The sequence below is a fragment of the Gorilla gorilla genome, chromosome 10, assembly GCF_029281585.2.
Source record: "Gorilla gorilla gorilla isolate KB3781 chromosome 10, NHGRI_mGorGor1-v2.1_pri, whole genome shotgun sequence".
Taxonomy (NCBI): domain Eukaryota; kingdom Metazoa; phylum Chordata; class Mammalia; order Primates; family Hominidae; genus Gorilla; species Gorilla gorilla.
In genome coordinates, this window is record NC_073234.2 from 117428485 (window position 1) to 117455818 (window position 27334).

A 27334-nucleotide genomic window follows, 5' to 3' on the forward strand; every position below is an offset into this window, starting at 1 on the left:
AATTTTACATTCCCACCTACAATGCACAAAGATTCTAATTTATCTGCATCCTTGCCAGCTTTTGCTGTCTTTTGTTTTATTTTTTGATAATAGTCATCCTAATGGGTGGGTGGTGGTATCTCATTGTGGTTTTGATTTGTATTTTCATAATGGTTAATGATACTGAGCATCCTTTCATGTGCTTCTTGGCCATTTGTATATATATATATACATCTTTGATTTTTTTTTTTTGAGAAATGGCTATTCAAGTGCTTTGTCCATCTTTAAATTGGGTTGTTTGTTTGTTTTTGCTGAGTTGAAGTGTTGTTTGTATGTTTATATTTGAAGTTCCATTCGGTTGGATATGAAATATTTAGCTCATTTTTTTTTCCTTGGGGTGTCTTAAATATGTTACTCCATTATCTTTCAGCATAAACTATTACTACCAAAAAGTTTGATGATGATCTAATGTTATTTCAATTAGAAATGACTTGGTCTTTTTGCCTGGATGCCTATAAGATTTTTTTTTCTTACTGTTTAATAGGTTTAGTAAAATATGTCTTGATGTTAGCTGTTCTGGGTCTACTTTCCCAGATACATAGTGTGCCTTCTCAATATGTAATCATTTTTGTTTTAGAAAAGTTTTATTGAATCATACTTTTTAACATTGTGTTACATTGTATGGCTTTCTTTTTCTTCTTCATGAACTCCTATCACATGTATGTAGAATCTTCTTTGATATATACATATATATAATAAATATATATCTGAAGTTTGTATATATATAAACTTTATCTCAAATTCTCCACATTCTTGCCAAGAGTTGGTATGTTCAGTCATTTAAATTTTAGCCATTCCAATAGGTGTACATTAACATCTCATTATAGCTTTAATCTGCATTTTCCTAATGACTAATGATGTTGAGCATCTTTTCATATGTTTGTCATCTGTATATCTTCTTTGGTAAAGTATCTGTTGAAATCTTTTGTCCTTTTGTTTGAGACAGAGTCCTGCTCTATCACCCAGGCCATAGTGCAGTGGCACAAGCTTGGCTGACTGCAGCCAAAACCTCCTGGGCTCAAGTGATCTTCCCACTTCAGCCTCCTGAGTAGCTGGGACCACAGGGGCATGCCATCATGCCCAGCTAATTTTTGTATTTTTTGTAGAGACAGGGTCCCACTATGTTGCCCAAGCTGGTCTCAAACTCCTGGGCTCAAGCAATCCACTCACATTGGCCTCCCAAAGTGCTGGGATTACAGGTGTCACCCACCACACCTGGCCCTTTGCCCATTTTTTAAATGGTGTCTTCCAAAGAGAAGTTTTTAATTTTTGTGTTCCAATTTACCAACTTGGTTTTTACGGGTCATGTTTCTGGTCAAGATCAATACATAAAAATATATCTAAACTTACCTATTAGTTCTAGTAGCTTTTTAATAGATTACAATAGATTTTAGATATAGATGACAATGTCATCTATGAGTAGTTTTATTTCCTCCTCACTATCTGTATGCTGTTTATTTCGCTTCTTGCTTATTTTACTGGCTAGAATCTCCAATGTAGTGTTGAACAGAAGTAGCAGGAGCAGACATTGTTGTCTTGTTCCTGATCTTAGGGGAAAAGCATTTGGCCTTTCACTATTAAGTATGATGTTAAGTCTACGATTTTTGTAGACACTCTTTATCAGGTTGAGGAAGTTCATTTCTGTTTTCAGTTTGTTGTGAATTAAAAAAAAATCGGCAGTGGATGTTGGATTTTGTCAGATGTATTTTCTGTGCCTATTGAGACTGCCATATGGTTTTTTTTGTTGTTGTTAGTTTGTTAATATAACAAATTACATTGATTGATTTTCAAGTGCCAATCCATTCTTGCATTGCTGGGATATACCCCACTGGGACATGATGTATTATTTTTTAAAAAATTACAGATTCTCTTTTTAGTACAGTTGTAAATTTACAGAATAATTAAGCAGATAGTATATGTAGTTTCATAAATCTACCTCAGGCTATTCCTCCCCAGTTTCTCCTAATATTAAAATCTTGCTTTCATGATACATTTGTTACAAATAATGAACAACTGATACATTATTATGAATTAGTCTGTAGTTTACATTAAGAGTCATTCTTTGTGTTTTACAGTTCTACTGGTTTCGACAACTGTATAATGGGGTGTATCCATAATTATAATTTCATACAGGATAGTTTCACTTTCCTAAGAATCTTCTATGCCTCACCTATTCAACCCTCTTTTCCCTCCTTTCACATCCACTGATCTTTTACTGCCTCTATAGTTTTGTCTTTTCCAAAATGTCATATAGTTGGAATCATAAAATATGTAACTTTTTCAGACTGGCTTCTTTCAGTTAGCAATATTCATTTAAGGTTTTTCTGTGTCTATTGCTTGATAATTCATTTCTTCTTATTGCTGAGTAATATTCCATTGTGTAAATCTATCAGTTTGTTTATCCATTTACCTATTAAAAGACACCTTGGACTGGGTGCGGTGGCTCACGCCTGTAATCCAAGCACTTTGGGAGGCCAAGGTGGGCGGATCACCTGAGCTCAGGAGTTCGAGACCACCCTGGGCAACATAGTGAAACCCTGTCTCTACTAAAATACAAAAAATTAGTGGGGCATGGTGGCGCATGTCTGTAGTCCCAGCTACTCAGGAGGTTGAGGCACAAGAATTGCTTGAGCCCAGGAGGTGGAGGTTACGGTGAGCGGAGATCACACAACTGCACTTCAGCTTGGGCTACAGAGTGAGACTCCATCTCAAAATAAATCAATAAATAAAAAATAAAATAAAATGAAAGACATTTTGGTTGCCCCAAGCTTTGGCAAAACTATAAGCAAATAAAGTTTATAAAACTTATAAATAATGCTGCTGTAAACATTCATGTGCAGGTTCTTATGAAGACAAAAGTTTTGGTCAAATATCTAGAAGTGTGATTGCAACATGGCAAAATTATGCTTAGCTTTGTAAAAAAAACTGCCAAAATATTTTTCCAAGTAGTTGTACTATTTTTCATCTCTACCACAATGATTGAGGGTTCCTGTTTCTCTGCACACTCATCAGCATTTGGTGGTGTCAGTGTTTTGGATTTTAACCTTTCTAGTAGATATGTAATGGTATCTCATTGTTGTTTTACTTTATAATTCCCTAATGCTATATGACAATGAGCCTTTTTTCATATGTTTGTTGATATCTATATATCTTCTATAATACTGGATTTGATTTACTAAAATGTTTTAAAGAATATTTACCCTGTTTTCATGAGGAATATTAGTTTGTAATTTTCTTTTCTTGTAATGTCTTTGTCTGCTTTCATATGTTGGCCTCATAAAATGTCTTAGGAAGTAGTTTCCTTTTTTCAATTTTCTGCAAGAGGTTATGTGGAAGTGGCTTTATTTATTTCTTAAATGTTTGGTAGGATTCACTCCTGAAACCATGTGCGTTTCTAGTTTTCTTTATGGGAATGTTTTAAACTCTGCATTCAATTTCTTTTGTAGACATAAGGCTGTTCAAATTATTTAATCTTGAGTAATTTTTGATAGTTTGTGTTCTTCAAGAAATTTTTTCATAGATTTTAGCCATGGAGTTGTTTTTTATTTTTCTATCTAGGTATTCTGTGTTTATTCTGGCCATTTTAAGCATCCTCACTACACACATACACACAAAAGAAGGGTGATGATGGATGTGTTAATTAATTTGACTGTAGTAATCAGTACACAATGTATACTCATACCAAATCATCACACTGTTCACCTTGAATATACACAATTTTGTCAAAGAAATATTTTAAAATACAAAATAAAAATTATTCTTCCAGCTTCTCAGAATTTTCTAAGGTTTTATTTCTAAAACTAGAATGACAGTATAGCAAAGTATAAACCAATATAATTAAGAGGTCCCTAAGAAAATGTAGAAGTAGCTTTACTGGATTGCCACAGTGTCACATCCTTTAATGCAGGTGAAAAATTGAGAGATCAATATTAAAATGTACTTAAGAGACACATAAAAAACATTTCACAACTTCACTTTGCAGATTATAATGTGAAATTTTAATAAGATTACCAAAATTTTAAGTATTTGGTCTTGTATAGATAACTAAAATTATTAATATTTATTATAAGAATATTACTGGTATATTAAACATTTTTGTTTATATAATAAAACTCTTTTCTTTCTCACATTTCTTGGGGGAATCATTCAACTTCTCTGGGCCTCAATTTATTCATTGGTAAAAATGGGTCAATTAGATTAGATTTTTGCTAAGACTTCTTCTAGACCTCAACTTTAAAAAAAAGTTTCCAGTGTTAACTGTAAAACAAAGTGTTTACCTCTAAATTGTTTTAAAACAATTATATCAATTGGAACATAAGTATATACAGATGCCTAGCAAATAATTTATAGATACTGCAAAATGAGTTTTGTGCACATTTATTTACTTGTAACTGCTAATCTAAAGTAATATTGTTTTGGGAAGAGAGGAAATGGAGTCACAAATTAATCTTTATACTTCATGTTCCAAAGGAAGAGAGATGTCTCTTGTTTAAGTAATCTGCCCAAAATCCAAGTCAAAGTGAGACTTGCTTTGGTGTTAGTCCTCTCATTTATTAATCTTACCAACAAAAAAGGTAAAAGCGAGTGTTTTTGAAAAGACACCTTGGCACTGTTGCAGCAGCTATTAAAGTAGAGGATTAAATTATGTGAATCTAAGCTCCTCATAAGCCCTGGAAATCAAGATTGTTTTTGTGAGGAACTTGTTCAGAAACAAAAGAGTTTTACTGAACATTATGCTGTCTGGACAGTCTTCAAGAGCACATGGACACAATTTATTCTTTAACAGGAGCCATGTTCTGGTTCAGATATAAAAGTTTCACAGAAAAACACTGTGGGGTATGTGTAAAAGGAAACATTTAAAAATTGTATTATAATTACAGCAGACTATAAAGATACAGATTTAGTCATTGTTTATATTTTGCTCATTCTTGGAAGATTTTTAAAATTAAAATTTTTTAATAAAAAGTTCTGGAAATCTTGAATGTGGCTTACTATCCAATTTGTCTTTATATCCAACAAGAAAAGTGTGCATTTTAAATAAAGGTAATCTCAGGCCCATTTGGTGTTTTGGAAGCAGAACTGTCTGTAGCTGATACTTCTGGTGGTATTCTGAAATATATCCCCAGGCCCACAGCTTGGATTTCAGCCACAGCTGTAGTGGAGAGTTCCACTCAATTTTAGATTCACTTTTTGGTGACAGCAACCAACCTTAAATGATTGCCCCATTTCTCTAGTTTCTGATCTTGTATCCTTTCCAAGGTCATGGGAGCACCCTAGGCCTATGTAAACCAATAATAAAATTCCAAGGCCCCCCAGCCACCTGAATGGACATCTCCTCTCAGTCAAGGGCATTCCAACATTATCCTGAGAAACTAGTTTAGGGGATGATGGAAAGGGGAAGCCAGACATGCCCTTCTCCTTTTTGGAATTACTGATAGACCAGACTCTTTAAGTCTGATAAGAAACATTTACAATCTAGTCTCTCTGAAGTCTGCTACCTGGAGGCTTCATCTGCATGATAAAACTTCACTACCCCTTATCATAACCCAGACATTCCTTTCTATTGATTCCAGGTCTTTAGATAATAACTCTTTCAACCAATTGCCAATCAGAAAAGCTTTGAATCCACCTGTGACTTGAAAGCGCCTGCTTCCAGTTGTCCTACCTTTCCAGCCTGAACCAATGTACATCTTACATTGGTTGATGTCTTCTGTCTCTGTAAAATGTATAAAACCAAGCTGTGGCCCAACCGTGATGGGTACATGGTCTCAGGATCTCCTGAAGTCTGTGTCACAGGACACTGGTCACTTGTATTTGGTTCATAATAAATCTTTTCAAATATTTTATAGATTTTGACTCTTTTCCTTGATACCTGTGTGCAGGTAATCCCATGAGTATAGAGGAGTAATGCCCCCCACCAGTGGGTCCAGGTTAGTGGACAAATGCTGCAGCCACCAGGCCTTCCAGTGGACAATTCTAAAAGCACTGCTCATTTCTAAGGAGCTGCTGGTCCTGGAATCAAATCCCACATGCCCATAACGGCAATCACAGTAATATACATCTTATTAGGTTGTCTTCTCTCTCATTCTTCCTGCTCTCTCACTCTTGCTTCCTGGGATTACCAAATAAATTCCTTGCACCCAAGTGTTTGTCCCAGGTTCTGCTTTAGGAGAAATGTAAAACTTTGATATGAGGCATGACCCTTGAGGGCAAATCTTAGGGTGGGATTCTGGAACTGGATCACTTACCCTTTTTGCTGGGATAAGTGAGATGGTGATAACCCCTGGTGCGCATCCTAATTCCTATGAATCTTACCTGTGGTAGATTGGCGTGAGAAGAAGTGGGTTATCTGGTAGCTCTGTCACTACAATGGTATGGAGACAAAGGATTGTGGAATTGGCTCACATTTGTCAACTGCCTTGGAAGCCTTGAAAAAAACCTGGCAGGCCCAGATCAGCCAATTATCAACTTAGGGCACTCTGTGAAAGCCAAAAGTCCTCCTTGGCAGTGTTTAAATAGGCTATTATCCCTTCAGCCATAGGGAAGCTGTGCTGAAAGTCAGATACACAATGTAACTGTAAGGATGGCAGAGTGGCAAAGAGATAAAAGATGCCGCCTCAACAAGTCTCCTTTGCTAAAGTCAGGGCCCTCATGTCAAAGGAGTGGGACTCTGAGACCTGGGATGAGACAATTCGAGTGCATGTGCTTGAGGATCTTGAGTCCCTGATTTCCTCTGAACCCTCCATGCCAACCAAAGGAGCTATTTCTCCCACCCTAGAGGAGAGCAACCTCCCCTTACCTGGAGACCATGTGAAGTGTTTGAGGTGGATGGCTTGTAAAATGACTCCTGTCTCTTCAAGATCTAATTCTGCCTTCCCCGACTGCCTTTAGATTAACTAATCTCAGAATTCAGCTGAGAAGAAAAATACAGTCCTTGAACTGGGAAGAAATAGCTTATTTACTGAAAGAATTTAGGTACTGGCTAATAAGTACTGGCAGTAAGTTGGAGAATATGAGTGACAATAAGTCTTGTGTGGGCTGGACCAGAGAGGCAGAATATAAGGCTGGATAGAGGAGAGTTTACTGACACAGGAGCACTCTCTTATGACTAAAGATATAGTATCTCATCTTTATGACACATGAGCTGGTCTTAACAGGCTGTTAGGGTGGCTTCTTGAGACTTGGTCATGATGGCCTACACTAAATGAGGCAGGAATGCTGGAAATGCCTTATCAAAGTGAAGAAGAGGTCAGAGGCAGAGAGAGGTGGATATGTTGAATGCATTTATTTAATGACAAGAGAGCAAATGTACCATTTTCCCAGGAAGGGCCCAGAGAACACTCTCTTGATTAAGATAATAAAGGATGTTACTGAGGGTGACATCAACATCTTTGATAAAATCATCAGAAGCTGTACCCAACAGGCCAGGATTCCAACAGGCCAGGATTCACAGTAGGATATGATGCTGTAGAACTGGGCTCTTTAGTACTAATTGAGATGATAGGATTCCTTAATGGCAGGAGGCAGGTAGTGGCATTCAACCATCAGCAGCAAAGTGACAGCAAGCCTGAAGTAAATGCTACCTGTGTTACCAGGAGTATATATGGTGAACGTTCACCCAATCTTTCTTCAAAGGACTTTAAACCACTTAGCAAAGTGAAACGAGTGGAATACCCAATCCTCTCAAAGGTTGTTATATACAGGGCTCAGTTAACTTGATATCAAGTGATCTAAAATGTCCTCATTGTCCCTCAAATAGAGTGGAGGCTATGGATACCAGGTAATAGATGGAGTTTGGGCTCCAGTCCATTTCACAGTATTTTCAATTGCTCCAGTGGGGTCCCTCTGATTGTTTCCCTGGTCTCTAGTGCATACCTGGGATAAATATTCTTAAAAGCTTCTCGTTAGCTTCCTGACCTATGGGAAAAAAAAAATCCATTGTGGTAGGGAGGATCAAGTGAAAAATCCCTAAAATTGTACCTTCCTTATCCCAGCCAAGATAGCAAACCAGAAACAATATTGCATTCCGAGTGGAATTTCTGAGATTAGCACCACTTCCAAAGACTTACAGGATGCAGAGGTAGCATCCTCTGCATTTACCAGTATGGCATCTGCCATGGTGGAAGACAAGGGAATATTATCAACTTAATAAAGTGATAGTGCCAATCATGTCTACCATGTCAAGTATGGTACCTTTCCTGGAACATATCAACACAGCCTCTGCATGATATGTGGCTGTTGTTCTGACAAACATTTTTTCAATCATTAGGAATATCAAAAGTGTTTATATGGAAAGGATAGCAATACGTATTAACTTGATTGCCCCAGAACTATGTTAGCTCCCCTGCTCTCTCTCATAGTGTAGTCTTTTTTTTTTTTTTTTTAATTTTTATTTATTTATTTTTTCAGACAGAGTCCTTGTCGCCCAGGCTGGAGTGCAGTGGTGCCATCTCGGCTCACTGCAACCTCCACCTCCTGGGTTCATGTGATTCTCCTGCCTCAGCCTCCTGAGTAGCTGGGACTACAGGCACACACCACCATGCCTGGCTAATTTTTGTATTTATAGTAGAGATAGGTTTTCACCATGTTGCCCAGGGTGGTCTCGAACTCCTAACCTCAAGTGATCCACCTGCCTTGGCCTCCCAAAGTGCTGGGATTACAGGTGTGAGTCACCGTGCCTGGCCCATGGTGTAGTCTTCAGGGATTTTGTTCATTCTCACATTACACAGAACCTTGTGTTGATCCTCTATATTGATAACATCAGCTGCATGTATCTGGTAAACAGAAAGCAGAAAGAACTCTTGGTGTTCTATAAGATGCACACCAGCCAGAGGATGGAAGATTCAGATCCCTACAGCTCTTAGAGGTCCAGTAGTCTGGAAGGTGCTGGGACATCCCCTCCAAAGTAAAGGACAGATTAGTGAACTTTCACCCTTTACCGGTAAGAAAGAAACACAGCATGTTGGGGACTTCTGCTTTTGAAAGCATCATACACTTTCTCAGGAATACAGCTCTGAATTGGAAGACTACATGCTTTATGTGGGGCCCAGAACAAGAGAGGGCTCTGCTGCAGGATCAGGCTATGATATAAGTTGCCCTCCTCCTTGAACTATATGGCTCAGATTACCCATTGATGATAGAGATGTCTATGGCAGATATGAAGATTGTGTGGCATGTCTAGTCAGCCCTAATAGAAGATTAATAGCACAGACCCTTTGCTTCTGGAGCAAAGGTCTTGCCTTCTTGTTGTTTGAAAAGCAACACCTAGCATGTGCCCAGTAGAATCTGAGAATCTGATTATATATGATATCAAGTGATTAACTGAGCTGCCCATCATAAGCTGGGTTTTATCAGATACACCAAATCATAAAGTCACCTAGTCACAGTAGCAATCCATTATTCAATGGAATTATATGTTTGGGATGAAGCCTATAAAAGTCAATAAGGCACATGTAAGTTACATGGACAAGTGACCTATCATTTATTTCCCATATCATTTACATCTCTTACACTAATGCCTATTCTTCAACCTACTTGTATGATCTCATGCAGAATCTTCAATGGTCAACTGTATCAGTTATTTATTGCTACAATTATGTGGTAACAACCAAGAACAATAAAAAACTGTAAGATAATCAACAGTGAGCATTTATTATTCACATCCACAGCCAGCTGAGAATTGGCTAAGTAGGTCTTCCCATCTTGGCTGGTCTTGCTCATGTCTTGGGTTGGCTGATATATGAATGGAACAACTCATCTCTGCTCCATGCATCTTTCATCGTCATTAGACTATCCAAGTCAAGTTCTTATGTCAATAACAGAGCCACAAGAGAAGGCAAGACCAACCAAGTATTTGTCAAGCCTCTGCTTGGATCACATTTGTTAATATTCCATTGGCTAAGTTCAGAATCCAAAGTTAAGGCCAAATGCTCTACTCAGAGGGGGAGGGCAATGCAAACATATAGCAAAAGGCATGCAATAGGGAGAAAGTGAATAATTGAAGCTACTTTTGCAATATTATCTCACTAGCTGACAGCAAACAGTGGACCTTGTTGATGCATGGACAAGCTTGATATACTGGTGTAGGCAAAAATGGCTTGCTGCCACACTGCTGCCTTTGACAGAGGTGGCTCTAACAATTAGTGGTGGGGAAAATAATCTTCCTGATGGACAGAGCTTCAAACAGTACACTTTGTCATGATGTTGCTGAGAAGCACATGGCCTGAGTTAAATACTACAGACTTTTGATCTTGGTAACTGGTTTGGCTGGTCAGGGATAAGGAGGGAGCGATATTGGAAGATTAGAGAAAGTGAGATTTAAGAATGAAGAATGTGGACAAAACTATGGGAATGTGCCCAAAGTGTGGAGATCTTTGTAAGATGAAATGCCAGAAAGAAAACACTCACCTGAGGAGGCAAAAATTAGGTGGACAAGATGATTTCTCCAGTAGATGTCAGCCAGCCTTGTCCTTGATTGCTCCAGGTTACACAATGAGCCCACAAATGGAGTAATCGTGGCAGCAGAGATGCCGGCTATGCTTGGGCCCAACAGCTTGGGCTTCCGCACTAATGCTCATCTAGTGATGAGCTAGATGAGCTAGGATTCAGCTACTGCTGAATACCCTATTTGTCGGCAGCAGAGACCAATGATTTGGTACTATTCCTTGAAGAGGTTAACCAGTCACTTGGGAGCAATTTATTTGCATTAAATTCCTTCCACCCTGGAAGAGGAGTAATTCTTTCTTATTGTAATTAATTACTACTCTTAATAGGGGCTTTCCTTTCCTTCCAGCAGCACCTCTGCCAGCATTACTCTGTGATAGCCTACAGGATGTCTATTACCAACATGGTATCTTGCATTACACTGCCTCAGATCTTGGGATTATTTTGTAGTAAATGACTAACAACAGGCACATGAATTGCTGGATCCACTTGTCTTACCGCATACAGCATCATCCAGAAGAAATCAATCAAATAGAACAATGAAATGGTCTATTATAGGCTCATTGTAGGCACCAGCTCAGAGATGACATTCTGCAAGGTTGAAGTGCTAATCTCTAGGATGTGGTAAATGCACTACAAAAATGGCTAGCATATGATGCCATGTCCTCAGCTGCCAGGATTCACAGATCCAGAAACCAAGAGAAAAGAAATAGGAATGGTCCTTCTCCACCATTCTCAGTGACATTCTTTTGTAATTGTGCTTCCCATCCCTGCCGCCTCAGACTTTCCTGGAAGTCCCAGTTCCCAGATGGGGTAGGGGAAGGAACTAGCACACTTCCATGGGGGAGCACAGTAAGGATTCCACTAAGCTGAATCTACTGCTGCCAATCGGTCCCTTGGGACTGCTCATGTTTGTGGGACAAAAATAGGAAGTAATATGTTAACATGAGGAGCTAGGGTTGTGATTACAAAATGAAACAGGAAGAATGTGTCTAGAATGCAGGTGGTTCACTGTGGCATGTCGTGGTGCTTCAGTGCCTGGTAAGAAACAGCAAACAGATGATTGTGATAATCATAGCCTAAACAGGGCAAAGCAATCAAAGCCCTAGAAAACTTAAAGGATGAAGGTCTGGGTCACTATGCATGACAACCAGCCTAGACCAGCGGAATTTCTGATATAGAGCAGGAGAAATGTAAAATGGGTGGTGGAAGAAGATGATAAGTACCAGTTTTGGCCTTGCGTTAAGTCCTAGTGACAGTAATTGTGGCTTGTCTCACTAATCTTCCTGTGTAGATTTTAGAAAGACTGTGGCTGGCCATCACCTTGTGTTATCCCACAGACAAAAGACAAAGTAGACTTAACATGGGACTCAATCAGTTCTGAATTGACTGCATTTGGGTAGACTGCAGCAAATATCTCTTTTGCACATTCCCTCGCCCACTGCCGTTATCAGTCACAGCTACATGGATAGTTCTAGGTGAGTAAGCTTGGACTTGTCCTTTCTGCTTGTGGAATCCCACTGCAAGCTGAAGCCATGTATCTTTCTGCTTCCTGTTCCAAGTCTTTCTTCAACACTGGGGTGCTGCTTTTCCACACAGAAGCACAGCCCAGAAGTGCAGGGATAATTAATGCCCCTGGAGGCAACTCAACTAACGGGGGATGGAAATTGGTTAATAAATGTTCCCCGTTTTATTAGGTGGAAAATTTTGGGAGGCATTCTGAAAGCTTCTCAGAGGGTCTTGGAGCACTCAAACCCCAGCTGGCAATCTTGATAACATACTTCTTAAATTTTTTATTATTTTTGAGAGAGTCTCACTCTACCACCCAGGCTGGAGTGCAGTGGTTCCATCTGGGCTCACTGCAAACTCCATCTCCTGGGTTCAAGTGATTCTCCTGCCTCAGCCTCCCAGTAGCTGGGAGTACAGGTGCATGCCACCACGCCCGGCTAAATTTTGTATTTTTAGTAGACACAGGGTTTCACCATGTTGGCCAGGCTGGTCTCAAACTCCTGACCTCAAGTGATCCACCTACCTCAGCATCCTGAAGTGCTGGGATTACAGGCATGAGCTACCTCACCTGGCCGATAATAAACTTTTAAGTGGTTTTCTCCCTTTTCCTCTCGCTGTTTTTTTACTTCTGTTTTCTGGGATCACCTTGTGAATGACCTATATACACCCAAGTCCTTTTCTCAGGCTCTACTTGCAGGTGAACTAAACTAAAATGGGCACAATTAGTTAAATGCATTTATATATTTTTCATATAAGTACTTTAGGAATTTTCTAGACTGTGTGTAAATAACTATGAATAATAATTACTTATTTGCAAGGTGAGGTGAGAACATTTTAATCCTGCACACATTTTTTTTTTGTTTAGGTAATACAGGAGTTGATGGCAACGATGGTTACTCATTCTGAACCACACTGAAACGACCTTCAATTCAGTTTCCATCTGCTAATAAATATAGTCAAGTGCTGCATAATGTTTTGGTCAACATCCCCTAAGATTATAAAACCATATTTGACTGCATCTTTTCTACATTTAGATACACAAATACCACTGTGTTACAACTGCCTACAGTATTCAGTACAGTGACATGCTGTGCAGGTTTGTCGCCTAGAAGCAATAGGCTTGTGTAAGTACACTTGTTATGAAATCCACAATGTTTGTACAATAAAACCGCCTAACGACGCATTTCTCAGAACATATCCCTGTTGTTAATCAATGCATGACTGCATAAGAATATCTGACTTAAAAAACACATGAACTAATGGCCAAGTGGTGAAAGGCTGCATATGCTAAAAAATACTACCAAAAAGTTCCATACCCATAACATATGTGATATGTAAGTTTTAAGTTGTCACAGAAATTTCAACCCAGTATTACTTTCTACCAGAAACGTCTTTAACAACTCATGATATGAATCCATATACTTTTCATGCTAAAATATTCACAAAAATTGAATAATTCACTTAGCCAAATTCACTGTTTTTTTTTTTTTTTTTTTGCATTGGGTCTACTATTGATCACTAAACTCACACTGACTTCATTTAAAATTGCTCATTGCATCTCTTTTTATTTTTAAGACAGAGTTTCACTCTTGTCGCCATGGCTGGAGTGCAATGACGCAATCTCAGCTCACTGAAACCTTTACCTTCTGGGTTCAAGTGATTCTCCTGCCTCAGCTTCCCGAGTAGCTGGGATTACAGGCACCTGCCACTACGCCCAGCTAATTTTTGTCACCACGCCCAGCTACTTTTTGTATTTTTAGTAGAGATGGGGTTTCACCATGTTGGCCAGGCTGGTCTTGAACTCCTGACCTCAGGTTATCCACTCGCCTCGGCCTCCCAAAGTGCTGGGATTACAGGCGTGAGCCACCGTGCCTGACTGTAATTGCTCATTGCATCTCTAAAATATTCTTAGTATTTGTAGCACTAATTGTACTTTATTTAGGTTATCCTATTTTTCATTTTGAGGCCCTTTATTTTAGCAACAAGACATACTGGCAGGTTAAAACTGCTTTATTATTATTTTTTTAACATAGAAGAAGCTTGGTAGTGGACATGTGGCCATTTGATGTTTTTATGACTAAGAGAGTTCAGGCTCAATCTCTTACAGAATGTAAATGTACCCCTATGCATGCATATGTAATTCTTATCAAAATTAAGCTTAATCACTAAAAGAAGATTCACTATCTGAACTTTCTTCTACAGTTTTTTCACTTTCGCCATCAGGCACTGGAGCATCTGGCCTCCTAAAAGAAAAGAAAAAAAATTTCAAAGGTCTTTTCCAACTGAAAAGAGCACTTACAAACTCTTAAATTTGGTTCATCTTAGAATATTGCTGCTAATAAATCTGCCAAGTCCATGTCCTCAGTCTTCTGCTCTACACCACAGCGTGCTTCTCTCGGGCTTCTTGGGCACCATGGGGATTCAATGCTCTGCCTGTAGAGGCCGCGACAGTATTTTCTCTTGCCAGTCCTTACATAGTGCGCTACTTCAGCACTTTCTGCTTCTCATTACCATGGAGACCCAATTATAGACAGAGATGTGATCTGTAGAGGCTGGCATGACCAGTGCTAAATCCCTGAAGCTTCCAAGTGTACATGAGGTACAGAGAAAGGAAAGCTAGAAATGAAAAGAAAAGGAAATGCTTCATGTTCAGGAAAGCTGCAGGGAGAAACTTAGAAATGGAAGAGAGTTCAAAAATGGCTATTAAAAAAATAGGTAATGTGGAAATTTTGTAGCGAAGGAGAGTGCCTGGTCGAAGAAGGTTCTTAATGTTTGTTAAACGTTTTCACTTACATGTTTTATCTTTACAGAATGAAAATACAAAGTATGAGTTGGCAAAAATACTGTTTCAAAGATCCCCTAGGCATTATAAGGAGACATGAGAATGGTTAGATTCCAGCTTTGCATGGATGTGCTCTAATAAACCAAAATGAAATTTTAATGATGTTATTAAAACAGTCAACTAGTTAAGCCTCAATAGTTTTGTGCCAGTAAGTCATTTAATCAGCGTAGTGGCACTATCACTTAGCCTCTATTCACTCTTACCAGGAAAGTAAATTAAGCAAGAAAATTATTTTTTGGGGGAAACCAAGGGAAAAGGAGTAACAATATAACTGCTATATCTTTTTTTTTTTTTTTTTTTGAGATGGAGTCTCGCTCTGTCACCAGGCTGAAGTACAATGGCGTGATCTCGGCTCACTGCAACCTCTGTCTCCCAGGTTCGAGCCATCCTCTTGCCTCAGCCTCCCGAGTAGAGGTGTGCGCCACCACGCCCAGCTAATTTTTGTATTTTCAGTAGAGACGGGGTTTCACCATGTTGGCCAGGATGATCTTGATCTCCTGACCCTGTGATCCACCCGCTCTGGCCTCCCAAAGTGCTGGGATTATAGATGCGAGCCCCATGCCTGGCCTATAACTGCTGTATCTTAATAATTACAAACTACCAGACTGATTTCTCCCTCAGGCTTGACTCTTATTAAACATTTAGGACACTTAAAAATAAAACTCATATTCACCACAAACAGAAATTACTATTACTAAAATAAGAAAATGCACAGTCTAACAGTTACTTTAGGTATTAAAATTATGGCTTATATTTTTAAATATATTTGGCATACTACAAAAGAGAAAATAATGCTGGCATTGCTCCCTAGTTGTCAAATATAAACCCATTTGCTCTGCTGAACAATTTTAGATTATATCTACAAGGAAGCATTATGTAGTCAATACAGTGAAACTTTAAAGCTGGGTACAGCAGTTCCAGGATTTGACTGATGCTCCATCTGCCTAAAATACTAACATGGGACCATCATCTTCCTCCCTTTTCATTAGAAGCAACAACTCTAGAATTAGTGGGTATGAATACTAGGCACATTTTACCCAGTAAATTTCTCTTTGCTATATATTTGATTACTTACTGTCTATACTTTGTTAAGTAGGAAAACATTACCAGTGGGAATTATTTTAATACCACATCAAAATTGTATTAGTATCTATGACAACTCAAACAAATACAACAATGTACATAACTTCCTAAAATAAATGCTACTTTAGAAAAGGGTAGGCCAGGGATGTCGATTCATGCCTGTAATCCCAGCACTTTGGGAGGCCGAAGAGGGCGTTTTGCTTGAGCCCAGCAGTTCAAGACCAGCCTGGGCAACAGGGCAAAACACCATCCTTTGCAAAAAAATAGAGAAATTAGCCAGTAGTGGCCTATTGTGCCAGCTACTTTGGAGGCTGAGGTGTATCACTTGAGCCTGGGGGCAGAGGCTGCAGTAAGCTGTGATCATGCCTGGGCACTCCAATCTGGGCAACAGAGTGAAACCCTGTCTCAAAAAAAAAAAAAAAAAAAAAAAAAAAGGAAAAGGGTAAAAGCAGCTTAGGACTAGAAGAAACTGAAACTATAAAATTCATTAATTTATGTGTGTAACCATTTATTGATACATGTGATGCTATATTACATAGTAACTAAGAATATAGGCTCTGGGTACAGACTGTGCTAAAATCCCATCCTTGTTTCTTACTTGTTGGCCAACTTTGGGGAAGCTATTTAACTACTTTGTGTCTGACTGATTGATTGGATTTTGTGATGATTAAATTAATTAATAAATATAAAGTGTGTTCTATAATATCTGGCACATGGTATCAGATAAATATTATCTGCTGTTATTATGATGATTTATTTTCATCATCATGCATCTACTATTTGCTAGAAAATGTGTTAGGTACTGGAGATACAGAGATGAATAACAAGTAGTTCCTTCCCTGAAGCAGCTAAAATTTTTGTGAGGGAGACAGAAATGCAAACAAATTGTTACAGAATGTGATACAGCCATGTGCCACATAATGATGTTTCAGTCAGTGATGAACTGCATATGACGGTGGTCCCATTAGATTATAATGGAGCTGAGAAACCTCTATCGCCTAGTATTTACTATACTGTACTTTCTGTTATTTTATTTGACCAGGAGTCTCACTCTGTTGCCCAGTCTGGAGAGTAGTAGTGTGATCTCGGCTCACTGAAACCTCTGCCTTCTGGGTTCAAGAGATTCTCCTGTCTCAGTCTCCTGAGTAGCTGAGACTACAGGCATGCGCCACCACCCCTGGCTAATTTTTTTACTTTTGGTAGAGAGCAGGTTTCACCATGTTGGCCAGGCTGGTCTTGAACTCCTGACCTCAAGTGATCCATCTGCCTCAGCCTCCCAAAGTGCTGGGATTACAGGCGTGAGCCACAGCGTCCAGCCTCTGTTGTTATTTCATTTTATTTTATATTTTTTTAGACAGAGTCTTGCTCTGTCACCCAGGCTAGGGTGCAGTGGTGCAATCTTGGCTCACTGCAATCTCTACCTCCAGGGTTCAAGCCATCCTCCTGCCTCAGCCTCCTGAGTAGCTGGGATTACAGTCATGCACCACCATGCCCAGCTAATTTTTGTATTTTTAGTAGTGATGGGGTTTCTCCATGTTGGCCAGGCTGGCCTCGAACTCCTGACCTCAGGTGATGCACCTGCCTCAGCCTCCTAAAGTGTTGGGATTACAGGTGTGAGCCACTGTGCCTGGCCTCTGCTGTTATTTTAGAGGGTACTCCTTCTACTTACTTTTTGAAAAAAAAGTTAACGTTAAACAGCCTCAGGGAGGTCCTTCAGGAGATATTCCAGAAGAAGGCATTGTTACAATAGAAAATAGCAGATTCATGCCTGTTATTGCCCCTGAAGACCTTTTAGTCAGACAGGGTATGGAGGAGAACAGTCATATTGATGATCCTGACATGAGTAGGCCTTGTATGTGTTTTAGTTTTTGGCAAAAAAGTTTAAGAAGTCAAAATAAAAAGTTCATAGAATAAAGATATAAAGAAAGAAAATATTTTTGTATAGCTGTAAAATGTATGACTTGTCTTTTAAGCTAAGTAGTGTTACAAAATAGTTTAGTTAAAAAGGTAAAAAGTTGATAAAGTTATAGTAAGCTAAGGTTAATTTATTATTGAAAAAATTTTTAAAAATAAATTTAGTGTAGTCTAAGTGTACAGTGTTTATGAAATTTACAGTGGTGTATAATAACATCCTAGGCCTTCATATTGACTCCCTATTCACTCACTGGGTGACCAGAGCAACTCCAGTCCTGAAAGTTCCATTCATGGTAACTGCCCTATGCAGGTACCACTTTTTACTTTTTATACAGCATTTTTACTGTACTTTTTCTATGTTTAGATATGCTTAGATACACAAATACTTGTCATTGTGTTACAATTGCCTACAGTATTTGGTATAGTAATATGCTGTACAGGTTTATAGCCTAAGTGTGTAGTACGCTATACCATTTAGGCTTGTGTAAGTACACTCTATGACGTTTGCACAATGACAAAATCACCTACAATGCATTTCTTGTAACATATCCCTGTCCTTAAGTGATGCACGGCTGTATATATACAAATAAGGCTGAACTGTTTGTGTGAAAAGAAAAAATAGTCTGCTGAAGTTGGTCAGAGAAGACTCCAAATAGTTGGAAACACTTGCGAAGAGTTTTGTGATTCGAGTAAGACTTTGCCAGAAACAGAGAAGGCGGAAATAAAAGAGAATGACAGCATTCTGGGTAAAGAATAAAATGGGATGGTGTAGCAGGCTGCATTCAGAAACTGTAAGTCATTTGGTAGTTAGAGTGTAAAGTACACTGGGGTGCAACAGTAGATGAGATTAGAACATCTAGCAGGAACAATAGGTGGAAACTCTCTTTAACCTTCCGAGGAACTGCCAAACTTTTCCACAGCAGCTGTACCATTTTACATTTGTACCTGCAATGTATGAGGGTTCCAATTTCTCCACACCCTCAGCAACACTTGTTATTGTCTGTCTTCATTTTTTTCTTTTTTTAATTTTTCTTATTGTAAAATACAGATAACATAAAATTTAACATTGTAACCATTTTTAAGTATACAGTAGTGTTTAGTACATTCACATTGTTGTACAACCATCATCACCATCCATCTCCTGAACTCTCTTCATCTTGCAAAACTGAATCTCTGTACTCATTTAATAACATTCCCTTATCCCTCCAGCTGCTGACAACCACTATTCTTTCTGTCTCTATGAATTTGACTACTCTAGATGCTTCATACAAGTGGAATCATACAATATTTGTCCTTCTGTGATAGGCTTATTTCATTTAGTATAATGTCCTAAAAGTCCATCTATGTTGTAGCATGTGTCAGAATTTCCTTCCTTTTTAAGGCTGAGTAATATTCCACCGTATGTATATACCATAATTGTTCCTATTCATCCACTGATGGATACTTCCATTGCTTCCATCTTTTGGCTATTGTGAAAAATGCTGCTATGAACACGCGTATACAAATATCTCTTTGAGACTCTGCTTTCAATTCTTTTGGGTACATCCCCAAAAGTGGAAGTGCTGAATAATTCTATTTTTAATTTTTTAAGGGATCACAATACTCTTTTCTGTAGCAGCTGTATCATTTTATATTCCCACCAACAATGCACAGGGGCTCCAATTTCTTCATATCCTTACCAATACTTATTGTCTTTGTTTGTTTATTTATTGGAGACAAGGTCTCATTCTGTTGCCCAGGCTGGAGTGCAGTGGCACGGTCAGAGCTCACTATAGCCTCAGCCTCCTGGGCTCAAGTGATCCTCCTGCCTTAGCCTCCCAAGTACTTCGGACTGCAGATACACGCTATCGCGCCTGGGTAATTTAATTTTTTGTAAAGATGAGGTCTCACTTTGTTGCCCAATCTGGTTTAGAACTCCTGGCTTCAAGTGATTCTCCACCCTTGGCCTCCCAAAGTGTTGAGATTACAGGCATGAGCCACTGCACCTGGCTCCTCATTCATTTTATTATTTATTTATTTATTTAGAGATGAAGTCTTGCTTATTTATTTATTTATTTATTTATTTATTTAGTGAGGCTGGAGTGCAGGGGCACCATCTTGGCTCACTCCAACCTCCACCTCCCAGGTTCAAGCAATTCTCCCTGCCTTAGCCTCCTGAGTAGCTGGTATTACAGGCGAGCGCCACCACATCCAGCTAATTTTTGTATTTTTTAGTAGAGACACGGTTTCGCCATGTTGGCCAGGCTGGTCTCGAATTCCTGACCTCAGGTGATCCGCTCGCCTCAGCCTCCCAAAATGCTGGGATTACAGGCATGAGCCACCGTGGCTGGTCCCCTCATTCATGTTCAAATAAATTTTATGCTACTTGAAATTGGAATTGCCAGGAGAACAAAAGAAAAAGTGCATACTAGTTCTCTTTGGGTACAAAAAAGAAAAGCAAGCCACAAGAATCAAATGAGGTAATTTATAGGAAAGCATTTTATAAGTTGTAAAGCCTTATAAATATTACTAGTAATAATAAAACTCACAGCAATACCATCATTTCCAGGCGGGATATTCATATTTTCAAAGGGAACAGAAATTTGGCTCTGCATATTATGATCATAAATGTTCTTACTTCACCCTACAAGTTGTTTTTCATGGAAAGAAATTTTAAGACATATTTGAAAAAGTTGCTACCTTAAACTACTAAAGTTTAGCTTCTCCCAATTCAAAGAAAACACACTTTACTACTAAAATTTGGAAATTAGGACTTTATAATAGTCTCTTGTTATTTTAAATACATAAGTGAATTTCCATAAAAGATTATATCAACAAAATACAGAAAAATATATATCATGAATATCATGTATATTTTTTAAAAATTTCAATCTTTGGTGGTTACAATAAAAACACTAGCTTGGTGGCTACATTTTAACAAACATATTTATATTTGTAACACCAAAATTATCAGTAAAATTCTTAACAAAAGCAAATTTTTAAAAAGTTTAAGTTTAAGCTAATTACTAAATCTAAACTATCTTAAAAATATATATCTTTTCAAAGAAGTTACTAGGTTGACCTCAACTAAAAATGAGCCAAAATATACAAAGGCGCAGCAGGAAGGACGAAGTATATACAAATCTGCCCTTTTTAGCATACCAGATGCGGTGCACATTCTAATTTTGACACCCATTCTTCTCCCATTGATGTGAATCAATGAAGGTTGTCAACTAGAATCCTTGCTGTCCTCATCTTTTCCCTATCCACTTCCTTGTTTCAGTCACACAGTCTAGGCCTGGCCAATCACAGGAATCTATTCCCTTGGAGAGAGAGAGAGATGGATTCGAGGAAAGGCACACAATTCAAGCAGGGCTAGTCAGAAGGTTTCCTTTTAAATGAACTATGGGTTATGGAGAAGAGGGAACTCTCTCTCTGTTCAACTGGAAAAACTAGCAATATTAAAGCCTTGCTGGGGAGCTATGTTCCCAGGCTTCACAGAGGAAACCCATCAGCACTAGCAGAGACACGGTTTATTACACCAAGGAAGTAAAGGTAGAATGAGGTAGGGAGAGGAGAATGCCAGTCAGCCAGCCCTGATGACACTGAGTCCCTAGATCCTGTCCTTACCTAGATTTTTCAGCTATGAGAGTCCATAACTTCCCTTCTTATATAAGTTAGTTTGAGTTGGTTTCTGCCATCCTAAATATGAAGAGAGTCCTAAAATACCATTATTGTTGGTTTAATTTGTTTTCATTAGAGGAAGATTTATATTTGTGTTTAAAACTAGCTACTTTAAGGACACAAAAACCAAACATTCTTTGGAAAAACATGTATGATAAAGAGTTTAAAAACATTTTTCATTTTCTAGACACTTAAAGACACTGAATTTAAAGCAGATTAAGTACCAAAAACATTGTCAGTAAAAATATTGCTGAATAGATGATGAGGTAGTTATTATTCAAATCACTGATGGAAACTACACACACATAAAGTTATAATGTCACATGGTACTGTTGTCAATTAATGGTCTGTCAGAGCTATGCGATGGCAATAGGTGGTCTTAAGAAAAGAGAGTCAGGCGTGGTGGCTCACACCTGTAATCCCAGCACTTTGGGAGGCTGAGGTGGGTGGATCACCTGAGGTCAGGAGTTCGAGACCAGTCTGGCCAACATGGTGAAACCCTGTCTCTATTAAAAATATAAAAATTAGCCAGGCATGGTGGCATGTGCCTGTAATCCCAGCTACTTGGGAGGCTGAGGCAGGAGAATCGCTTGAACCCGGGAGGCAGAGGTTGCAGTGAGGTGAGATTGCACCACTGCACTCCAGCCTGGGTGACAAGAGCAAAATTCCATCTCAAAAACAAAAACAAAAACAAAAACAAAAAACAAACAAAACACCAAAACACTAAGATTCTTGAACTGAGATTGTATTGACTTAATAAGAACCTCTGGGTAATTAAAAATGTAACAATTTTGATTTTGAATTATAGCAGCTAGTGAGATCAATTTGGTCTTTTCTCTTTTGAATTCTCATCAAGACAGGTATATCCTGTTCTTTGTCTTAGTAGGTAGACTCCTGCAACCAGGAAAACAATTTAATGCCTAATATCATGAAGAAAAAGAAAAGCAGCTGTTCTAGGTAGGATGGACTTTTGCTATTGATCTTGGGATCCTTTATTTCCCAGCAGCAACTCTGTCACTTGCTTGCTAGCCACTCACAGACCACAACTGCTTTTTAACATCTCCTCTTTGATATATCTATTATCTCTCTCATTCTTATGATCAAGTTCTCTAAAAGCAGACCAATTACAATTTTTTGATATGGTTTTTATTTGTCCTATACTTTCTAGCTAGTGTCTGCCAGCTAATGAATGAGGACTGGTAATTACATTAAATGGAGAACCTAGCTCAGCAAAAACTAACAAAATGGAAACAGTAAAAACCCTATTTTTGATGTCCAGTTGTGCAACTGAGATCTAATCTATCCTCAACTGGCCAAAACTCAATCTTTAATCCACTATGTTGTTGTATAGCAGGAGGTAAAGATCCTCCTGGCAGATAAGGAATGATCTTAAGAGGGCAGGAAAATCTGCTGGGCATGCCATGTAAAAAAAGTTTTATTGCTTTCCAGTATCCTTTTGTTTAACAATAATAAATCCCCTCTTGTCTCAGTGATAAGTAGGCTAAGGTGGCTACTTTTATTTCTGGCAACTATAAGAGTGGTCATTCCACCGTCTGGGAGGATGGTATAAATGTCTTTTGGATAGATATATCCAGGAGAAATGCCAATTGAGCTGGTTCTGTTCAAAGTCTGCAGAGTAACTTGAACTCAATTATATGCTTTCTTTAGCCAAATCAATAAGCTGCACACTGCACCCTCCCACTAAGGTTAGAAGTATGTTCAATTGAATTTCAATTTCAGAAATCTGTTCTTTACAGGAAAGTTAACAATATAGGTTCTCAGTTTGAGAAAACAATATAATTTAAAAAGATAACTACTCTGTATATGTTAAATATGTCTTTGTTGAGAACATAATAGTATATAGGCAACTACAGGATTATAAACAAGTTATGATCCAAAAGCCTGATAAATCCATTGCCTAGAATTTGCTACATATTCCTCCATTAAAACATTCATAAATCACAACTAATATTTATTAAACATTTACTGCTTATCCAGAGCTGTGCTGAGTGCTTACAACATTGTTTATCTTAGTCTGAACAACTCTGTAAGGGAGTGAACTCTTCTATTTCCCATTTTACTGATGAGAAAACTGATGCACAGAGAGGTTAGGTAATCAAACCAGGGTTACACAACTAGAAAGTGGCAAGTAATACAAGTAAGTAGACCATCTGAATACAAGTAAGTAGACCATCTCTAAAGCCGGCCTTATCCTGAGCCTTAACCATCACGAATTTCATGGCTTGCTGATGGGCAAGTCCAGAAGCTAGTCTGTTTATCCTAGAATTGTAAAAGTAGCAATTACTAGGTAACAATAGTAATGTTAGTTCAGGGACATAAATGTAAGCGTACAGACCAGGATGGGGCGAAACCTTTTTCTTTTTTTCTAAGCAAGAAAATCTAGGCAATGATTGAAAGAATATTTAAGGCGCGATATACCCATTCTATATTTCTGAATGTATTAACCTTTGGCCAAAGACCAATTAAAATTTTCCATTTTCCCCTTAACTCTTTTGACTATTTTGGTGACAAATATTCTTTCACATATCTTTTTATCTCAGTGGTATTGAAATTAATTTTTAGAAGCTAAACAGGACTAATTCTTGGTTATATATAAATGATTGTTATTTTCAAAAACTTGAATTTTTAAAAACAAACAATCACTTAGAAGAATCAAATCCAATATTTATTTAGTAATTATCAGGCATTTTCTACAGTTTTATAGAATTCCTAAAATTCTGTAATAGTCATTTTTCTAGGAAAATTGCCAGGATATCTTCTCCCTTATCATGTAAATATTTTTGATTTAAAATTTTGTACTCTTAGCTTCCAATTTTATACACATAAGCCAATCAACGACCAATATTTTTCTGATCAGTATTTATTTCTATATTAACCTCAGTTTTGCCCTTTGCTCAGTGCAGATAGAGGTAGGCCATTTCTCCCAACAGTTATATGAGTTTGTCTTACTACCTAAAGCTAATAAAAAATAAAGTGTATGTTTATACTTTAAAAGAAAAAAGAACACAGAACAATCTTTACTGAAAGTTCTTGGCTGAGGCTTAAAATGTACCTAAGATTCTAAATAAAACTGTACTCTTCCCTTGGATGGCACATTTTCTTCTCTTTCATCATCTCATACTTTTCTCCTGAAGTGAGGCTCCGTAACTTTTATGTAAACATGATTCCAAAAGCATCATAATTCCTGTTAACACGGTAGTTGATTGCACTTATCACATCTAGATAAATGCAGTTGAAACTGGGTTGCTAGTAGTGGTGATAGGTTACATTGAGTCACCCCCACTCCAACCAGTGCCCCTGGTGACCAATGGCATGTGCATATGAGGTAATGGGTCAGAATTCAGGCTCTAGGCTGTGGTTGAGGAGCAGCTTTTCTGTAAGACAACGTTAATTGTTACTGGAATTCTACCCTTAAACTTGGCACTACCTCACAACTGAATGTTTCTCAACATTCATAGACAACGAAATACCCTCAAACTGGCCAAGTGAGACACAAGGAAATGTTGAAGGGCCTGGGATCTTCCTCCGTAGTAGTTACCTATGGACTCTATCAGGTGGTGATACCTGATGGAGTCTTAAAGAATAATAGGTTAGCCAGGCCAGTAAGATGAGGGAAGGGACACAGAGAGAAAGGAAAACATTTAAAGACACCAAAAGGGAATAGGAAAATGTTACATTCAGGGAACTGCAAGTAGTTTGCTATGGCTATATGAAATAGGCATATGTGAAAGAATCACAAGAGAGGAAGCTAGTGAGAGAATCTGAATCTTGATGATAAAAGCATTTCTATGCAATACTAAGATGTTAGACTACACGTTGAAGGCAGTGGAGAGTCACAGGAAGATGTGAAGCAAGAATGAAGTATGAAGAGATCCACTCAGGCTTTAGTGGATGGCTTGAAAGAGAACAGGAAAACCAATCAGTAGCTACTATAGTAATTCAGATTACAAATGATGAGGGCGTGAACTAAACGGCAATGGATATGGAGGCATATGGTGAGATGTGAGAGATATTAAAAATGAGAACATCATAGTGATTGACACTGTAGTGGGTAAGGAAGAAGACAGAATCAAAGATGATTATCAAGTTGCTAGTGCAGGTAGCTGGCTGAAGTAAAGGATTACGAAGTAGGTTTAGGCTGGACAGGGGATGAAATGAAGCCAGTAGCAGGTAAAAACGCTTGGATATCCAGCATATGCTGATGCTTATAGGGTGCTAGTTTTCCATTTATTATATTTTCTCTAGAAAAAGATAATCATTTTAAAGGTAATTTTAGCTCTCTGTTATTATAGGAGGTCTAACTGTGTATTTCCAGAAGCAAAAGGTCACAGTTAATGTTAAATATATTTACAACCTATATATTGCAATGAATACCAAAATGGATTGAACCTATATGTCTGATTCACATTAAAATACATATCACAATCCATCTGGCTTTTAAAGTGTGTGTCAGGAACAATTTCCACAACAAATGCCAAATATCTCGGAGATGCTTCAGTTCAAGCTGCCAAGCTATGCCATTGTACTTGAACTGTTTGCTACTTGGATGTATGCCAAATGTAGATATATGTTTGAAATTTGTTCTTGTAGACTTTAAAAGAATTCATAAATTTCATATTTTGGCAGATAAAATATGAGAAAAAGACTACTTCATAATGTTTTACCTCCAAAGTGTACACCTTTTCTTGGAGGACTGAGAGCCAAGAAAAATTCCAAAGTATACTGCTAGTATAGTAATGAATGCTTAGAGTGCATAGCTAAATACATTGGGGTGAACTACAGTCCCAAATTGGAAAGATTTTTTACAAGTACCTAGATACTTGCAAAACAGAATTCCTCTGAAGAATGCATTACGATATATTTTATCCAAGATGAACTATACAGCCAGATTTGCTTGGATGAAATAAACTGTTGTCAAATTTCTGAGCCACAATTTTTTTTTATAATTTCTCAAAAATATTTTATAAAATTCACACAATAAGGGATTAAATACTTTAAGGTTAAAAAAACTCACATAAATTAGTATCTAGTTTCTTAATAACCATTAACATAGACCCAGAACAGCTTTAGCCTATTTATTTCTCAATCTGGCTTAACCTAGATTATAGCAGACTAAATTTCCTACAAACTAAGATCTTAAATGAAATCATCTACCCCCTGGTACATAATAATCACCCCCCCACCAAAAAAGCACAAACCAACAAATAGACAAAAAAACAATCAAGCCAAGAAAGAGGTAGCACAAAAAGGAAAAAAAAAAAAAAGCAAAAAAACAATTGTCATTAAATTCCAGCTCCTTTGGATATCTAGAATAATTACTAATCTATTGAAACTGTTCCTAAAATGTGTAAAGGCTGGTCTTAGTAGAAGATGATATTTTTCTGTTTGGTAACATAACAGACACACTATTTACAAAGATGATATCCTCAACCATAAAACACTGTAGGAATAAAAATACAGAGAATTTGAAATATTTTTATTATAACTGACAAATTCAATGTCCTGGCAATAATATCATTATATTAGAAGAATTACTTACTCAAGAAGATCTGGGTCTAGTCCTTCTGATATCATTTTGTTTCTTATTGCCATCACTGGTACACCCTAAGCAAAGGATATAAGATAATTTCATCATTAAAAATGTCTCCTTTATATGTCTACACATACCATCTAAAACAAGACCTTTAGATGCCTCATTATTTAAAAGTTCTTATTCTACTTTAAAATTAGCATGTGCCTAGCACTTGAATAATCTAGTAAAGTATCCATTTTACATTGACCTAACAGAATCAGTCTTATCCAATACCACATAAGCCCAAA

At 37.9% G+C, this 27334-nt stretch overlaps 1 protein-coding gene across 3 annotated transcripts in view; it reads right to left on the minus strand.

The window, feature by feature from the left end:
* Positions 1-13983: 13983 nt before the first annotated feature.
* WASHC3 (WASH complex subunit 3) overlaps positions 13984-27334 on the minus strand; it is a 49740-nt gene continuing 36389 nt past the window's right edge. For 2 of the 3 annotated variants that reach the window (XM_004053769.3, XM_019039429.1), the window contains exons 6-7: positions 27054-27118; positions 13984-14234 (exon numbers count right to left, since the gene is read on the minus strand). In XM_004053769.3, coding sequence (XP_004053817.1) covers positions 14150-14234; positions 27054-27118 — 150 coding nt within the window. In that variant the 3' untranslated portion in view covers positions 13984-14149. Of the gene's footprint in view, positions 14235-20358; positions 20454-27053; positions 27119-27334 lie in introns of all 3 variants that reach the window. The other variant, XR_002008327.3, reaches the window with a different exon arrangement.